This window comes from Engystomops pustulosus, chromosome 2, assembly GCF_040894005.1.
Source record: "Engystomops pustulosus chromosome 2, aEngPut4.maternal, whole genome shotgun sequence".
NCBI lineage: Eukaryota > Metazoa > Chordata > Amphibia > Anura > Leptodactylidae > Engystomops > Engystomops pustulosus.
In genome coordinates this window covers 226,784,395-226,803,681 of record NC_092412.1, presented here as the reverse complement: position 1 = coordinate 226,803,681, position 19,287 = coordinate 226,784,395, and the positions used below count along the sequence as shown (strand labels likewise).

The following is a 19,287-nucleotide window of genomic DNA, read 5'->3' as shown; positions in this document are numbered from 1 at the left end:
TTTGTCATTTAGGACACGATGAAGGTGTAAGACTAACAAGCGAGGCATTACTACTACTTCAATGTCTTAAATAGCGAAGAAAAAAAAAAAGTTGACGGGTCAGTAAAATTTTGCCAATTTTTACAAGAACCTTCTTAATCTCTAGGAAAATATTGAAGTCACCGGTAATTTGCAGTAGTGCAAATCTCAAGAAACCCTGTCATATGCTGTAAATTAAAATTGGCTCCTCACTCTACTATCCCTGAAATAGCTGCAACCAGGAAAGAGCTGAAAACTATTCAGTCAGTAGAATAAATGGTACCAGTTAGTGCCGAGGATTGAGTGGAACCAATGGAAAAACTCTCAATTCTCTGGAAAATGAGACACAAATTCTGGTTAAAGAGAAACTCATCAGCTCCCAGTATAAAGTTGCGTTTCCCCCCCCCCCCCAAAAAAACAGATCCCAAGTGTTTGCGTGCAGGAATGAGCAACACGGTTTTTTGTATCAATTAACGAAAAAACACATGTTGCCTCCTTCCGATCACAAGTGTTTAGGTCTAAGCAAATCTGCACTTGGGAGTCAGTCTCCCCATTGTGCTTAAATTCCTTCCCGGAGCAGCCCTTGTCTGTTTCTACGTTCCTCTATTTTCCACCTTTATAAAGACATAACTTATATACTGTGATTTTGATAGTTTCCTATTACACCCATGATGGTGGTACGTGGAGGAGCGGATGATCACAAGATCTGGATAGGAACAAGACAGACTGCTCTCTCGTGTGGATTTTGAATTTTGTTAACACTGCATTTACACAGTGTTTACATAAACACAACGTGAAAGTAAAACTACCACCAGGATCAGGGATTTTAAACCAAGCACACTGACATGCTGGTGTGTGCCCCCTCGAGCTGGATCTGCTCTTCTTGTAGATTTTTATGTCCTGGTGTTTATGAAAAATTATGCAAATCAGCCTCAGGGGCTCTGGGCCCCACAGCTGTTAACGGAGCATGAAGCTCCTCAGGCATACTGGCAGAATTTATAAAGCCTTTTTTTTTCATAAAAACAAGGGCATAAGAAACTAATTGAAGAGAGGATCCTGCCAGAGAGGAACACACCAGCATTTAAGTGTGCTTAATTTACAATCCTTCATCCTGGTGATAGAAATCTACCATCAAAATCCAGCATGGTAAACCAGGGACACTTACTCATAGATCCAGGCACCGTGACTGTGGTAATCTTCTTATTTGTTACCCATGGCCTCCTTCCTTCTAAAAATCAAATTTATGCCAAAAGTGCTGTACCTCAGCCCCACAGTACTGAATCTTCACAGGCTATTATACTGTTTCACAGACCGTTACACTGTGTGCAGTGAGATTACTGCAGTGAGATTAGTAGAGGGAGGGGGAAGTGCAGAGGGAGAAGAAGCGAGGTGGGGAAGTGCTTAGGATGAAGGAGGGAGGGTGTGCTGAAGGAGAAGGAGGGAGGTGGGGGAAGTGCAAAGGGAGAAGGAGGAAGGGGGGGTGTGCTGAGGATGAAGGAGGGAGGTGGGGGAAGTGCTGAGGATGAAGGAGGGAGGTGGGGGAAGTGCTGAGGATGAAGGAGGGAGGTGGGGGAAGTGCTGAGGATGAAGGAGGGAGGTGGGGGAAGTGCTGAGGATGAAGGAGGGAGGTGGGGGAAGTGCTGAGGATGAAGGGGGGAGGTGGGGGAAGTGCTGAGGATGAAGGGGGGAGGTGGGGGAAGTGCTGAGGATGAAGGGGGGAGGTGGGGGAAGTGCTGAGGATGAAGGGGGGAGGTGGGGGAAGTGCTGATGATGAAGGAGGGAAGGGGGTGCTAAGGGAGAAGGAAGGAGGTGAGGCAGTTGACAGCCTGTGAAGACAAAACACGGAGGATCTAATGTAGAGCACTTCTGGTTTGTTAGCATAATTTTAAAAATTGCTTTTGGAAGGAAGCAGACCATGGATAACAAATATAAGATTACCACAGTTACGGTGCCTAAATCTATGAGTAAGTGTCCCTGGTTTATCGTGCTGGATTTTGATAGTAGTGTAAACGTAATGTTAACACATTGTAAAATGCATTGAATTGCATATACTAAGGTGATAACGCATAATCTAGGTATTTAAACCCCACACTCACCATACATAGCTAAAGAGTGGAGGGGGGGGGGGGGGGTAGTTCACCTTTAGGGGTAGCAGTAATGTTTTGTGACATCACTATTTGTGTCCCTCTAAACATCGCATTTGAAATTGTCATTAAAAACCTTTTCAGTTCTTCAGCAAAAGCAAAAAATTCAAAAAAAAAAAAAAATACTATGCCGGAGGGGAACGCTGCAAGGCATTATATATCCTATAACCGACGGGAATAAACCTTACATCAATGACTGCGGGTAGGATGCTCCAAGGTGTCTCTTACATTCCTGATAGTAGTGAAATACAAGATCCCTGCTAAAAAATAAAATCGATAGATTCTCGTATTTCAAGGTTACATTTTTTTTTTAAATAATTGATTTTTATCATTTGCCTTTTTTTCCCTTATATAGCACAAAATACAAAATAAGAAATCACTGGCAGCTATTCCAAATGACCCCAGGATGCACATGCACACTTGGCTCAATCTAATGTCCATGCATTCTCACACCTCAAGGAGGTTTGGGTCACGATGCAATCCAATTACTAAACCCAGTCACCCGCCATCTATTCCCCAGAGCTACAAGCAGATAAATCACTACGGGAGGCGTCCGAGCAGAGGACGGGCAGCCATCATTCTCACTTCTTATATACTGTGGTGTCTCCAGCACTGGTCACACCTTACATTACCTGTCAGCAGCTATAGAAGAGTCTTATTACCATCACTATGTCCTACCCACTATGGAATCTATGGAATAACTAGCTATGGAACGTCAACCAGATTACCAACCAATCTCTATTTATCCATCAGTCTAGCTACCTACCTACCTGCCTCACTCCATTCACCCTTCTAGCTACCTACCTCCATCCATCAGTCCGTCCATCTGGCTACCTACCTAATCCATCCATGAATCCATCCATCCATTTAACCAACCTACCTGCATCCATCCAATCATTCAACTACCTACCTACTTCCATCCATCCGTCCATCTATCCACCAGTCTACCTACCTACATCTATCTATCTATCCACCAGTCTACCTACCTACATCTATCTATCTATCCACCAGTCTACCTACCTACATCTATCTATCTATCCACCAGTCTACCTACCTACATCTATCTATCTATCCACCAGTCTACCTACCTACATCTATCTATCCACCAGTCTACCTACCTACATCTATCTATCCACCAGTCTACCTACCTACATCTATCTATCCACCAGTCTACCTACCTACATCTATCTATCCACCAGTCTACCTACCTACATCTATCTATCCACCAGTCTACCTACCTACATCTATCTATCCACCAGTCTACCTACCTACATCTATCTATCCACCAGTCTACCTACCTACATCTATCTATCCACCAGTCTACCTACCTACATCTATCTATCCACCAGTCTACCTACCTACATCTATCTATCCACCAGTCTACCTACCTACATCTATCTATCCACCAGTCTACCTACCTACATCTATCTATCCACCAGTCTACCTACCTACATCTATCTATCCACCAGTCTACCTACCTACATCCTTTCATCAGTCTACCTACCTACATCCTTTCATCAGTCTACCTACCTACATCCTTTCATCAGTCTACCTACCTACATGCTTTCATCAGTCTACCTACCTACATCCTTTCATCAGTCTACCTACCTACATCCTTTCATCAGTCTACCTACCTACATCCTTTCATCTATCCATCTATCCTAGATAATTTACACTCTCTCATTCCTCTGCTCATATGCACCTGTATACATCATACATCATACATCATAAATACTTCTGAGAGTTAAAATTCATTGCTAAGTATAAAGCACACAAGGTCACGATACAATGTAGTATAAGAAGTCTAGGCACCGGGGTCACGGGTTCCCATTGGCTGACCCAGCACAGCATACAGTCACTAGGGTCTATTGTTCAGCCAGTGACCTGAATGCATCAGTCTGCAGTGTGTCTGACCCTCCCCAGAAGCCGGCTCCAGAGACCTGCCTATGTTTGCTTAGAAACCAGAGTTTTACCATTAGGAACGCCCCCCACCACTGGGCAGACTTTACAGCGATAATACTTCCAACTAAACATCAATGCACAAAGACAAGTACAAATTCCGCGAAACCCAGTTCTCTCCTTCTATCGCCCTGTACAAGGAGACACTTGGCCGAGTATATACAAAACCCTTCTACAAGTCTATTCTCCTTCCTCGCACTAGATGAATGCTCCGGTCTCACAAGCCACTATATACAACCAACAAAGCGACCGGAGACTGAGAGCAGGAACGTGGCTACTGAAGACACAATGAAATAGATGACACAATGGGTAATGACAGCCTTGTGCACTGAAGCTTGCAAGTAAAAAAAAAAAAAAAAAAGCAGCAGTTCCTTCAGGCTTCTCTTACATGACGGCAAAAAACTGCTTAAAATTTTTCTAGTAGATACCTAAACCCTCTTCTAAAATAGTAGACACTACAGGACACAAGTCATTCTGGATAATTCTGGTAACTCCTATCATACAACATGTCAAGAAACACACAGACAACATCAAAGGATACATGGGGGACACATGCAGAAGAAGAGGAGGAAGCGATAACATGCAAAAAAAAAAGAAGAAACATCCAATTACCATAAGTGCAATTACAGCAAAGACGAAAGATCAAGAGAATTTCCATTGCCCCAGCATCCAGCCATGTCTCATCCGCGGCCGGCACAAGCCAATCTGCTGGCTTCAGCACAATAGCAGCCACCTAACATGCAGGCGAACACATAGACACAGACATGCACTCCATGCAACGGGGAGCAGAGGGAGGGATGCTCCGAGGAGGAGGAGGAGGAGGAGGAGGAGCGAGCAAGGTGGACATCATCGGCATTTTAAAGAGGCATTTGGAGAAAATTATTTCCCCTTTAGACACGTTTTAAGGAATGCATTGTCCTCCGTGCACTCAAATCAATAGGCAGTGCTGAAATCTGGAGCAAGCATGAACGATTTCATTGAGAAAGCTTAGGGCTAGACATTCAGATGCACAAGTGGATGTTAAAGAAGACGGGATCCTAATAATGTGTCACCAGTGTTCCGGCACTGAAAGGGTGAATTGCCCAAACTGGACTCCGGTGGAGTTCTTACTAATCGGTGTAATATTATCTATGACCTAGCCGGCAAACTGCAGAAGTGACCTTGAGGAAACGTGTTTCCTACAACAGAGATGGCTCAGCTCACACAGCAGATGTTCACATCTGCAAACACATAAACAGGTGACCGTAGGATAAAAGACCGAAAGAACAAGACGCAAAAGTACAAAGAGCAGCGCGCTACCTTCCATAGTGACGGACGTCGGCACATCCTTGGAGTCCTTCGGACCTTTCACCTTCAGATTCTAGAAAGGAGACAAATAAATAAATAAATCATCTATTTAAAAGTGTCTCATGATAAATAGTTTGATCAATTTTGTGTTTTTATTGAATTAAAAAATATATTACAATACTACTATATATCCTCTGTAAGGAATTGCATGGCCTAGAACTGCGATTATTTCAATGCTTGCAAGACAGAAAATTGTCACCCTTGTGTCACCAGATTTTACACTACCCGCAGAATGAAACATCAGTTCTAGAATTCCCTCTTTTATGTTAAATCTCGTCTCTATACCTCCAAAAAAAAAAAAAAAAAAAAAAGTGTGTCATTTTTGAAGTGGGGAGAGTCACTTCAGATTGTGTCTTTCATGCACTCGATAGTACCTGGAACCTCGCTATTGGTGTCATTTTAAAGGGGAGTCATCTTTTAAATGGAATCAGGCTTGCGTTGCTTGGCTTTGTGAGAACCTGAGATACTGTCAGTTAGACATATTTGGGAATGTAAGCTGCAGATACATGAATATATGTTTTGTGCGGCAGGGTCTCCAGATTTCGCAGTATTCGACGGATAGGTGTGCACCTCTACGCTAGGTCCCACTTTAACAGTCCACTGGATGTAGTGAGTGCACAGGCGCAGGGCAGGAACGCCCTGCGCCGTCCTTCATGTCCCTACAACTTCACTTGGGGAAAACAATGTCCTTGTCTGGCAGTTCCAGTAAATTGGAGAACTTCCATGATGTGTCCCGCATAGTCCCTGCCCTTTTCTTTAACTGCCTGTTAACCAGTTCTGTAGCTCATAAAACCACAAGCCTGATGTGATGTAAAAGATCAGATTCTTCTCTTTAATATGACTCCATGGGGGAGATTTATCAGTGCTTTTACACCAGTTTTCTGCCATAGAAACACTGAAATAATTGCATATTCTTGTGCACTGCATTAATTTGCGATTCTTATTGCGACCACACTAATCACACCACGTGGGCGTGGATAGGTTTAGAGTGTTGCCAGCAAAGTGGGCGCACTTCTTAAAAACCTGCAAACTTTTAGGTTTTTCCTCAAAACTGGTTTTGCCCGGTGGCTGTGCTGCCTCACAGATGCATCTAGAGGCATTACCTGTAGCCTCTAAAAGTGGCTCGTGTCTGGCAGAAAGGGACTCTTCTCGGCTCGTGTCTGGCAGAAAGGGACTCTTCTCGGCTCGTGTCTGGCAGAAAGGGACTCTTCTCGGCTCGTGTCTGGCAGAAAGGGACTCTTCTCGGCTCGTGTCTGGCAGAAAGGGACTCTTCTCGGCTCGTGTCTGGCAGAAAGGGACTCTTCTCGGCTCGTGTCTGGCGGAAAGGGACTCTTCTCGGCTCGTGTCTGGCGGAAAGGGACTCTTCTCGGCTCGTGTCTGGCGGAAAGGGACTCTTCTCGGCTCGTGTCTGGCAGAAAGGGACTCTTCTCGGCTCGTGTCTGGCAGAAAGGGACTCTTCTCGGCTCGTGTCTGGCAGAAAGGGACTCTTCTCGGCTCGTGTCTGGCAGAAAGGGACTCTTCTCGGCTCGTGTCTGGCAGAAAGGGACTCTTCTCGGCTCGTGTCTGGCAGAAAGGGACTCTTCTCGGCTCGTGTCTGGCAGAAAGGGACTCTTCTCGGCTCGTGTCTGGCAGAAAGGGACTCTTCTCGGCTCGTGTCTGGCAGAAAGGGACTCTTCTCGGCTCGTGTCTGGCAGAAAGGGACTCTTCTCGGCTCGTGTCTGGCAGAAAGGGACTCTTCTCGGCTCGTGTCTGGCAGAAAGGGACTCTTCTCGGCTCGTGTCTGGCAGAAAGGGACTCTTCTCGGCTCGTGTCTGGCAGAAAGGGACTCTTCTCGGCTCGTGTCTGGCAGAAAGGGACTCTTCTCGGCTCGTGTCTGGCAGAAAGGGACTCTTCTCGGCTCGTGTCTGGCAGAAAGGGACTCTTCTCGGCTCGTGTCTGGCAGAAAGGGACTCTTCTCGGCTCGTGTCTGGCAGAAAGGGACTCTTCTCGGCTCGTGTCTGGCAGAAAGGGACTCTTCTCGGCTCGTGTCTGGCAGAAAGGGACTCTTCTCGGCTCGTGTCTGGCAGAAAGGGACTCTTCTCGGCTCGTGTCTGGCAGAAAGGGACTCTTCTCGGCTCGTGTCTGGCAGAAAGGGACTCTTCTCGGCTCGTGTCTGGCAGAAAGGGACTCTTCTCGGCTCGTGTCTGGCAGAAAGGGACTCTTCTCGGCTCGTGTCTGGCAGAAAGGGACTCTTCTCGGCTCGTGTCTGGCAGAAAGGGACTCTTCTCGGCTCGTGTCTGGCAGAAAGGGACTCTTCTCGGCTCGTGTCTGGCAGAAAGGGACTCTTCTCGGCTCGTGTCTGGCAGAAAGGGACTCTTCTCGGCTCGTGTCTGGCAGAAAGGGACTCTTCTCGGCTCGTGTCTGGCAGAAAGGGACTCTTCTCGGCTCGTGTCTGGCAGAAAGGGACTCTTCTCGGCTCGTGTCTGGCAGAAAGGGACTCTTCTCGGCTCGTGTCTGGCAGAAAGGGACTCTTCTCGGCTCGTGTCTGGCAGAAAGGGACTCTTCTCGGCTCGTGTCTGGCAGAAAGGGACTCTTCTCGGCTCGTGTCTGGCAGAAAGGGACTCTTCTCGGCTCGTGTCTGGCAGAAAGGGACTCTTCTCGGCTCGTGTCTGGCAGAAAGGGACTCTTCTCGGCTCGTGTCTGGCAGAAAGGGACTCTTCTCGGCTCGTGTCTGGCAGAAAGGGACTCTTCTCGGCTCGTGTCTGGCAGAAAGGGACTCTTCTCGGCTCGTGTCTGGCAGAAAGGGACTCTTCTCGGCTCGTGTCTGGCAGAAAGGGACTCTTCTCGGCTCGTGTCTGGCAGAAAGGGACTCTTCTCGGCTCGTGTCTGGCAGAAAGGGACTCTTCTCGGCTCGTGTCTGGCAGAAAGGGACTCTTCTCGGCTCGTGTCTGGCAGAAAGGGACTCTTCTCGGCTCGTGTCTGGCAGAAAGGGACTCTTCTCGGCTCGTGTCTGGCAAAAAGGGGCTCTTCTCGGCTCGTGTCTGGCAAAAAGGGGCTCTTCTCGGCTCGTGTCTGGCAAAAAGGGGCTCTTCTCGGCTCGTGTCTGGCAAAAAGGGGCTCTTCTCGGCACGTGTCTGGCAAAATATGTGACTCATAACTGGCAAAAAAAGTATTGTCTAACTTCAACATGACTTTGGGGGTTGTTTGTTTGTTTTTTATAGTTGAACGGGTGAGATCTCACATAAGAGTGACATTTAGAAAGAACATTCCATCATTTCATACTCTACCTGAGGGGTCTAGTAGTTTAACGGGGGGGAAATTTGGTGACATGGTCCCTTTAAAAAAGCCTTATTCTATTTGCCTCATTGTCTTTATTGAATATGGCTGCCTGTCAACAGGATTTGCTGACTCTATGCAGAAACATGTCAAAGGCATAAAAAAGGGGGGTTAAAAGCAGAAAAGAATGGTGCTGTCTGTAACCTAACCCAAGGAAGAAGAGTCTGTAGAGCACTCCAGGGTGTTGTGTGATACCGGAGCAGCGCGGACAGTAACCTTCACTTACCCTTATTGCTGTGTGTAATGGCCTGGAATTGCTACACTTAGTTACAACTCCTTGCTTCCATGATGGATGAAATTTCACAAAGCCAAGGATTTTAGGCATAAATGATAATAAAAAGATAGTTTTTATAGGTGCTTTATCCACAGATAAATAGTTGTACAAGGTGTAAGCACTTTGAAGCTGCAGTATCTCCTTACACGAGGAGCTCTGGTATTGTAGACATTGTATCTTTATTCTATGGTCACTGTATGTTATAACCTCTAGGCGTCATCCAGCATCACACTATACAAAGTGTGGGATGTTCTTATACACAAATCCACCAAAAAAATTAATAGGCCTAATGGCAGAGGGTGGCCTGGCAATCAATATAGCTTTTACACAGGGCTGTGTGAAATTATAGGGAAAGAGCTGGGGCTCTGATGTTCATTTTCAGGTAAAACCCTGCATGGTGATGTTATTTTCAAGTTAGTGACAATTGCATGGAAGCCCGACCCATGAACTTAAGGGGATGATGTAATCACTGTCACCAGAACCCACAGGTATTAAATGAAAGGTACTTTCAAGAATTCCCTTTTTTATGGGACACCTCGCTGGTTTACCTGTACAAAAATCTCCTCCAAAGACACACCGTATGCAAACTAGATGAGAAGAGTAATTTATTACCTGAGAGGATTCACTTTAAGAGGCTGGAGGGGGAGCATAACTTCAGACATCTCTATATTTGGTTCGATAGTATCGAACCACAAATTTGATGCCGTCTAAAAGATGTGATTCTCATCTACCACCACAATTCTACCTATAAAGTGGTAGGTGGATGAATGGGACGTGAGGATAGACCTTTTTTGGGCTAATCCTCACGTCCTCGCCATCTTCTAGAAAACTTTAATCCGCTGATATGTAAATTTTTTTAAGCGGCTAGTGCGGCGTGGAGTAGGCGGATATGAGGCTACAAGTCGCAGCTACTCCACGCCCCAGTAGCCTCTTTTCTCCTCCTACCATTTCATCTTCAGCACGCAGCTCCTCGTAGCTGCGCGCCCTCGCCCGAGTATCCGGCATCTGCGGCGTTCTGCGCAGTAGCTCCGACCCTCGGAGCTGTGGCCGCGCAGCCGCAGGCCTGCGTTTTGCGCATGCGCAGAAAGCTGGGTAGTCGGACGAGAGCGCGCAGCTACGAGTAGCTGTGCGCCAAAGATGAAATGGTAGGAGGAGAAGAGAGGCTACTGGGACGTGGAGTAGCCGCGACTTGTAGCCTCATGTCCGCCTACTCCACGCCCCAGTAGCCGCTGAAAAAAATTTACATATCAGCGGATTAAAGTTCTCTAAAAGATGCCAAAAAAGGGCTATCCTCACATCCCATTCATCCACCTACCACCCGTTCTACCTTTATAGGTAGAATCATGGTGGTAGGTTGCCTTTAATATGGCAACCATTGTACAGTTATAGGTGCAATAGAACCTAAGATAGAGGTGACACTCCCCCTGCAGTCTCTAAAACAGACTCATATCAGGCAAATATGATTCTTCTCATTGCATTTGCATACGATTTTAAAGTTGATTTTTTTTTTTTATAGGTGAATGGGGGAGAGCGAATTCTAGAAGCACATCGAGGATGTTAGTTTAATGGGGTAAACTCTGGTGACAGAGTCTCTAAAAATAAGTAATTCTTTTTGCCGGATGTGACGTCTAGTGGTCAGACTGAGGCAACAACTATGCTTCCGTTTGCCACTATAAAATTTATGTTCAAAGAAAAAAAAGGCCATAAAAGATTACAAAATAAAAATGCATTTAAAGGAAATCTACCACCAGGATGAAGGATTGTAAACCAAGCGCAGTTACATGCTGGTGTGTGCCCCTCTCTACTCTTCTTTGGTTCTATGGAACCATTTGCATAATATTAAAAGGCTTAAAAAAAAACAGGACATAAGAAACAAAAACAAAAGCAGATTCTGCCAGAGAGTGCACAGAGCAGTATGTCAGTGTCCTTGGTTTAGAATTCTGGAAACATGGAAATTTCTTGGCAAAAGCTGAGGAAATATAATGCTAAGCAGTTACTGAAGCCAACAGTATGTGAAGATGGATGTAAAGATGGGTGATAGCTAAGAGCAGCGAGACACTACAAATGTAAAGCAAAGGCACAACATAGATTCTGCCGAATAGTGTTGTTGCTGTAAAAAAAAAATCTTAAATAGTGGCCTCAGTATAACACTGCTTACAATATGACATTTGTAAAGGGTGTTATCTACATAGAGGTCATTGTACAGGGAGGAGGAGATAAGCTGTGACATCATCTATTGTCAGTAGTGATGTAATGATGGGTCAGTGTTATCTATATAGAGGTCATTGTACAGGGAGGAGGAGATAAGCTGTGACATCATCTATTGTCAGTAGTTATGTAATGATGGGTCAGTGTTATCTATATAGAGGTCATTGTACAGGGAGGAGGAGATAAGCTGTGACATCATCTATTGTCAGTAGTGATGTAATGATGGGTCAGTGTTCTCTTTATATAGGTCATTGTACAGGGAGGGGGAGGAGATAAGCTGTGACATCATCTATTGTCAGTAGTGATGTAATGATGGGTCAGTGTTATCTATATAGAGGTCATTGTACAGGGAGAGGGAGGAGATAAGCTGTGACATCTATTGTCAGTAGTGACGTAATGATGGGTCAGTGGTCTCTATATAGAGGTCACTGTACAGGGAGAGGGAGGAGATAAGCTGTGACATCATCTATTGTCAGTAGTGATATAATGATGGGTCAGTGTTATCTATATAGAGGTCATTGTACAGGGAGGAGGAGGAGATAAGCTGTGACATCATCTATTGTCAGTAGTGATGTAATGATGGGTCAGTGTTCTCTATATAGAGGTCATTGTACAGGAGGGGGAGGAGATAAGCTGTGACATCATCTATTGTCAGTAGTGATATAATGATGGGTCAGTGTTCTCTATATAGAGGTCATTGTACAGGGAGGAGGAGGAGATAAGCTGTGACATCATCTATTGTCAGTAGTGATGTAATGATGGGTCAGTGTTATCTATATAGAGGTCATTGTACAGGGAGAGGGAGGAGATAAGCTGTGACATCATCTAAGACATAGGTGTCTAAGGTAAGTCACCCTCAAGCAAAATATGACTGTTCTCTGCCTGTTATCACATGACTATAGAGGAGATTTGCTTTATCGGTGAATGAGATGTCACATAGAAGAGAAAAGGACATGTCATACCCTTCCTCAGGGGGCTGCTAGTTTAATGGTGTAAAATCTGGTGACAATGGTCCCTTTAAGGCTTCAGTCTCTTATTTTAGGACCCTTTCTCGTATGTACGCTAGAGCTGCATCAAAATGCACGGTAATACTAGCAGAAGGGAAGAACAGGTGCATCAGGAAGATAAGAAGTGACCGGATATCCATGCCCGTCCTTACCTCAGAGATTTTATTAAACTGGTTATTACACTGGCTGCACTTCAAGGCGGTCTCCAGGGCACACTTGTAGTTATCCACAAAGGCTTTATACACCCCCAGCTGACTGGCCTGAGAAAAAACACAAAAAAGAAGAAACCGAAGGTCATGAAGAAAGTTATAACAGTTTGGTTACAGAATATATATTGCCTCCGCTATATAGGTAGGAAGCCATCAATTTAGCTTAGAACGATGCCCAGAGCGGTTTCCATGACGACATGATAGAACGATAATGTGGTACCGGCACACACAAGGCCGAACTACCAGTAATATCCTAAGAAATACACATGGAGTGTAAAAGTCACAACACAGCGTTATAATACTAGAGAGCGGAGATGATTAACTACCTATAGTTATATACATAGCAACAACACAGAGTAAACTAAAGGTTAGCACATAAACCACATAAGAACTGCTGAAAGGGAACCCGAGAGGCGACGTCTGTGCCATATCTGACCGAGGCAGAGAGGCTGAGCTCTGCGATATATAAGCGTATACAGGCGGTCCCGTCTTACAGACGTCCCCTGGTTACAAGCGGACCTCTAGATTTTGGTAATTTGCTGTACGTTAGTCCTAGGCTACAATAAACAGCTATAACAATCACAGGTGTCTGTAATGAAGCTTTATTGTTAATCCTGGTTCTTATGACAACATTTTTAAAATCCAATAGACATGCAGACCCAAAAAATTTTGCCTGGCTCTACAATAATAAACTATACAGTTCCGACTTACATACAAATTCAACTTAAGAACAAACTTGCAGAACCTATCTTGTATGTAACCCTGGGACTGCCTGTATATGGAGCGGATCTCTCTCTGTATGGGGGCACAGGAGGCTAGCCATCATTATATATGGGCAGGTATATCTGCATTTTCCCCAAACCCTTCACCAAATGGTATAGGAATTAGTCAGTAGGAGCCAAGCAGATTGTTCATAGCTTCCTATCTACAGTGCAGCATGTTATAGAACAGGAGGGGCTGAGAAGATTGGACATAGTGTCCTGTCTGCTGGCAGCATGTTATAGAACAGGAGGAGTTGAGAGAATTGGACATGGTGTCCTGTCTACAAGCAGCACGTTATAAAGCAGGAGTATATAAGCAGATTTTGCACAGTGTTGCAGATTTCACACTTGCTCAGCTCCTCCTGCTTTATAACATCCTGTCTAGAAATAGAACAGTATGTACAAAGAGCTGAGCTTTTGCTGCTCTATAAGAAGCTGGCTGCTGATCACAATGTATTTGCATGGTTTCCATGATTTCTTTAAATGGAAAGTCATTCATTGTGGGAGGACACAAATACATCTGCATTGTGGAGCCAGGTTGCCCTAAATATTAGCCAAAAGAAAATTCATGTGTTATAGGAGGTGGCTCTGTGGTCATTGTTGTGTGCAACACAGGGGTACTAAATCGGAAAGTGACCAACATCATAGCTGGGTGCTACCCATGTTTAGGTGGGTTTTCCTCCCACAATTCAAAATATCAAAAGGTAAATCAATTAGTTAATTGTACCGGGACACTGTGGGAGGACCTTGCATTAAAATAGGTTTATCTCTATTGTAGTGCAAGAGACCAAATTCCTGTATAGGTTCTTTTTTTTTTTTTTTTTTTTTTTTAACTTTAATAGGCCATGGGAGCAATCATATGGCATACCACATTCATGTTACATGAAACACAAAATTTTGTCTTGTATTCTGCATATGGGATGTAATATGTGTGGGTTTCCTCTGGGTCCTCAGGTTTCCTCCTACACTCCAAAACATACTGTTAGGTTGTTAAGATTGTGAGCCCCACGGGGACAGGGAACAATTTAACCCCTTACCGACATCTTTCCGAGGATCGTCGCTCCCCGTGACGTCATCGGAGAGCAGCGATCTGTCGCCATGGTAGCCTCGGGACTCACGAAACCCGAGGATACTTTGGGTTACCCTATTCATTACAATGTGCCATCAGCACATTGTAATGTATGAGGAGTAAAATCCTCATATACTGCCATACTGTAGTATGGCAGTATATGACAGGATCGATCAGGCAACCTAGGGTTAAAGTACCCTAGGGAGTCTGAAAAACAGTATAAATAAAAAAAAAAAAAAAGTTTAAAAAAATATATAATATTTTTATAAAAACTCAAATCACCCCCCTTTCCCTAGAACTGATATAAATATAAAGAAACAGTAAAAATCATAAACACATTAAGTATCACCTTGTCCGAAAATACCCGATCTATCAAAATATATCGGTTTTTCACTGCGTTTAACCCTGTAACTGAAAATCGCGCCCAAAGTCAAAAATGGCACTTTTTTGCCATTTAAAAAAAAAAAAAATTCTATAAAAAGTGATCAAAAGGTCGCACAGTCTTAAAAATGATAACATTGTAAACGTCATCAAAATCCGCAAAAAACGACACCACCCACAGCTTCTACACCAGAGTATAAAAAAGTTATTAGCGCCAGAAGATGGCAAAATCCCCCCAAAAAAATTTGTACAGGAGGTTTTAATTTTTTTAAATGTATGAAAACATTATAAAACCTATACAAATTTGTTATCCCCATAATCGTACCGACCCAAAGAATAAAGTAGACCTGTCATTTGGGGCGCACAGTGAAATCCGTAAAATCCAAGCCCACAAGAATAAGGCACAAATGCGTTTTTTTTTTACCAATTTCACTGCATTTGGAATTTGTTTCCCGCTTCCGAGTACATGGCATGGAATATTAAATACCAACATTTTGAAGTGTAATTTTTTACGCAGAAAATAAGCCATCACACAGCTGTGTGCATGGAAAAATAAAAAAAGTTACAGATTTTTGAAGGTGGGGAGTGGAAAATGAAATAGCAAAAACGAAAAAGGGCTGCGGCGTAAAGGGGTTAACATGCTTTGTGCAGCGCTGCGTAATCTGTAGGAGCTCTATAAAATAAAAAATTATTGATTATTATTATTATATGGGGAGCACCTATTTTATTTTCTGGGCAGGGTGAGATCTGGCAGTAAAATTGCCCAGTGGGAAATCACATTTTCATTATTCATTTCTATAATTGACTAATATTTACAGCAACATTTAATAAAGCAAATTATTGTCCCAATTCCATAATCCCATCACTTTTATGGTGGGGGGTATCAGGGGGTCCGTGAAGCAATGCCTGCACCTGGCCATGGAGTAACGTAATGATTTCAGATAATTACTACACTAATCTAACACTGAACCGCTCTTGTGTTTGCTCTTTATCTCCTCTTGGGAAATTATAAATATGCTGCATCCTTAAAAGTCATTAATTTAGGCAACGTCACGGTTGCCAAGTAACAGCCGCTCGGTGTGACTGATGCTCCTCGAGATTTGTTAGACCTGTTAACGCCTTGTAAAAACATATCCCTGTGAAATAAGACGGTAGATATAAAAAAATATCAAGCTGCTCCTGCACGTCTACATAACTGCGTAAAAATCTAGCAGTTATGTAAAGGCACGCGTGGCAGGGAGGTGAAGCAGCATTGGCTACGATCTGAGAGTTTCATTAAAAATCTGTTTAATAGAAGATAAACAAAAAAGTTACATAACATATTTTTGAATAATTTTACAGCACTAACATTTAAAGGAAACCCACCATTTGTTTTTATGCATTGTGAACCAAACACACCTTGAGAATGCTGTAGTGACACTGATGCAGAAACATATCTTGTTCAATTCCTGTGGATTTGCTCAAAAAACTATTATAAAATTCAACCTTGGGAAAGCTGGGTGCAGACTGCCTGTCGTACATAAACACATTACACGGAGCTTCCTGAACTGTCCAGACAACCTGAGCTGGATAACTAAGACACAGCAGCTAGGGGATGGTGCAGCGATTGATTAATTCTGCCTTTCAGGGACAACACGGTGAATACAGCTTTCTCTGGAGCAGTGCACAATTAGGGTGAGGAGAAGCGTCGGTGCAGCCGCAGGAGCGACAGAGCCTCATTGTCATAATTTTATAATTGTTTTTACAGCAAAACCACTCAGGGATTAAACAAGATGTGTTTCTGCATCACTGTAGCTACAGCAAGGTATGTTTGCATTATAATGCATAAAAGCAAATGGTAGATTTCCATTAAGGTTATATTCACACCACGATACTACTCTCCGTTGTAAGGCTATAATACTGACATGTCCAGACTAAGACTGCCATGGGCCCTGGGCCGTATGAATATTATAGCCCCTACAAGTCTGGAATTCACTTCACTTCTGGTACTAGAATCAAGCTTCTTGGGGAATGGAGGATGTGTCCCTTCTGCCGGATTTTAATCTTCGGTTCAAAGTTTTTGAAATGGTTTGTGTAAATGTGTATGAAGAGCCCTTCTCTTTATAAGGGAAGGGCTGCCGCCTGGACCACCTGCGTTATGATCCAATACTAAATGGAGGGCTGGCAAGAATCGTACGCACAGACATTGGGATATGTCCTTCTGTTCCTCCCAGTCGCACTGAAGCAGGCAGAGGAGTGAAAATCAGCAGCAGCCTACGATTGGCCTGCTAGTGATGTTCAGGGTGTTTCCCCCAGTGATGTCACTGTCCTTACATGGACAGTGACATTACTGCAGACCTCCCTGAGTGCATGCTCAGCGCAGGCTGGTGTGGATGCTCAGCAGGAGGGAGAAGGATGGAATACGTAGTTTGCCTTCCATCAAGCATTTTCCACAGTATACAACATACACTGTGCAAATAGAAGCAAAAAAACCCCCTACATCTACCAGTATACACTCAACGGCCACTTTATTAGGTACACCTGTCCAACTGCTCGTTAACACTTAATTTCTAATTAGCCAATCACATGGCGGCAACTCAGTGCATTTAGGCATGTAGACATGGTCAAGACAATCTCCTGCAGTTCAAACCGAGCATCAGTATGGGGAAGAAAGGTGATTTGAGTGCCTTTGAACGTGGCATGGTTGTTGGTGCCAGAAGGGCTGGTCTGAGTATTTCAGAAACTGCTGATCTACTGGGATTTTCACGCACAACCATCTCTAGGGTTTACAGAGAATGGTCCGAAAAAGAAAAAACATCCAGTGAGCGGCAGTTCTGTGGGCGGAAATGCCTTGTTGAGGTCAGAGGAGAATGGGCAGACTGGTTTGAACTGATAGAAAGGCAACAGTGACTCAAATCGCCACCCGTTACATCCAAGGTAGGCAGAAGAGCATCTCTGAACGCACAGTACGTCGAACTTTGAGGCAGATGGGCTACAGCAGCAGAAGACCACACCGGGTGCCACTCCTTTCAGCTAAGAACAAGAAACTGAGGCTACAATTTGCACAAGCTCATCGAAATTGGACAGTAGAAGATTGGAAAAACGTTGCCTGGTCTGATGAGTCTCGATTTCTGCTGCGACATTCGGATGGTAGGGTCAGAATTTGGCGTCAACAACATGAAAGCATGGATCCATCCTGCCTTGTATCAACGGTTCAGGCTGGTGGTGGTGGTGTCATGGTGTGGGGAATATTTTCTTGGCACTCTTTGGGCCCCTTGGTACCAATTGAGCATCGTTGCAACGCCACAGCCTACCTGAGTATTGTTGCTGACCATGTCCATCCCTTTATGACCACAATGTACCCAACATCTGATGGCTACTTTCAGCAGGATAATGCGCCATGTCATAAAGCTGGAATCATCTCAGACTGGTTTCTTGAACATGACAATGAGGTCACTGTACTCAAATGGCCTCCACAGTCCCCAGATCTCAATCCAATAGAGCATCTTTGGGATGTGGTGGAACGAGAGATTCGCATCATGGATGTGCAGCCGACAAATCTGCGGCAACTGTGTGATGCCATCATGTCAATATGGACCAAAATCTCTGAGGAATGCTTCCAGTACCTTGTTGAATCTATGCCACGAAGAACTGAGGCAGTTCTGAAGGCAAAAGGGGGTCCAACCCGTTACTAGCATGGTGTACCTAATAAAGTGGCCGGTGAGTGTGTGTCTATGTATATGACTGTAGCACAAAAAAAAATAAAAAACGTAGCTTTAAGAAAACATATAGGGGCACATTTACTTGCCCATCCCGTAGTGATCCCTGCCGTGCTTTGTCCGACGAGGATTCGGGTCTGCCACGATTAACTAAGATCGTGCGTCCAATTTCCCGCATCTGTCGCTTCCCCCGCTGAGGTCCGCCGGAGTTCACCTTCTTCTTCCCGATGCATGTGAGTGCTGGTCTTGCGACACAACTTGCTTTTTAAATTCCCCTGTTTGTCCGAATTAGTCGGGTTGTCTTAAGTCCAGTTCCCCCCGATTTGTGTCGCATGCAAGCCGGCGCCGATGCCACACAATCCTATCGCGTGCCCGAAAAAACCCAGGGCAATTCAGGTCTAAAAGGAAAAAAAATTGTGAAACACGACGAAAATGCGGCGTTTGGACCCTTAGTAAATGTGCCCCATAGAGTTTAATCCATATACTAATAAGACAGTTGGTGTACGAAGACCTTGGCACCAGCAGCACTGCTGTTCATTCCCAGACCACTTACCCCTTCTTCCAGTTTTGCCCCCATGATTCTCACAAGACAAATCTGCTACTTATCTGATGAAAATGGGAGTAGTCCACACAGGTATATGGGTGCTCTGGGTGCTAAGGACATACCCCGTTTGCACCAACTGCCTCATTAGCATATCAAAACGGGAATATCACAGAAACTGCATAATGCACCAAAATAATAAAGGTATGTTGGAAATCATGTTTAATTGCCCTACAACAAGATTCACATCGTATGGTGGAGGAGGTAAATGTCCCCTTAAGTAGCATACAGGCAGTCCCCGGGTCACGTACAAGATAGCTTCTGCAGGTTTGTTCTTAAGTTGAATTTGTATGTAA

The 19,287-nt window shown here is 44.4% G+C and overlaps 1 protein-coding gene across 5 annotated transcripts in view; it reads right to left on the bottom strand.

The window, feature by feature from the left end:
• Positions 1-19,287, bottom strand: part of ABR (ABR activator of RhoGEF and GTPase) — a 217,757-nt gene that overhangs the window by 75,246 nt on the left and 123,224 nt on the right. For 4 of the 5 annotated variants that reach the window (XM_072138370.1, XM_072138371.1, XM_072138372.1 and 1 more), the window contains 2 exons: positions 12,425-12,532; positions 5,421-5,481 (listed from right to left, as the gene is read on the bottom strand). In XM_072138370.1, coding sequence (XP_071994471.1) covers positions 5,421-5,481; positions 12,425-12,532 — 169 coding nt within the window. Of the gene's footprint in view, positions 1-4,733; positions 4,881-5,420; positions 5,482-12,424; positions 12,533-19,287 lie in introns of those variants that run through there. The other variant, XM_072138374.1, reaches the window with a different exon arrangement.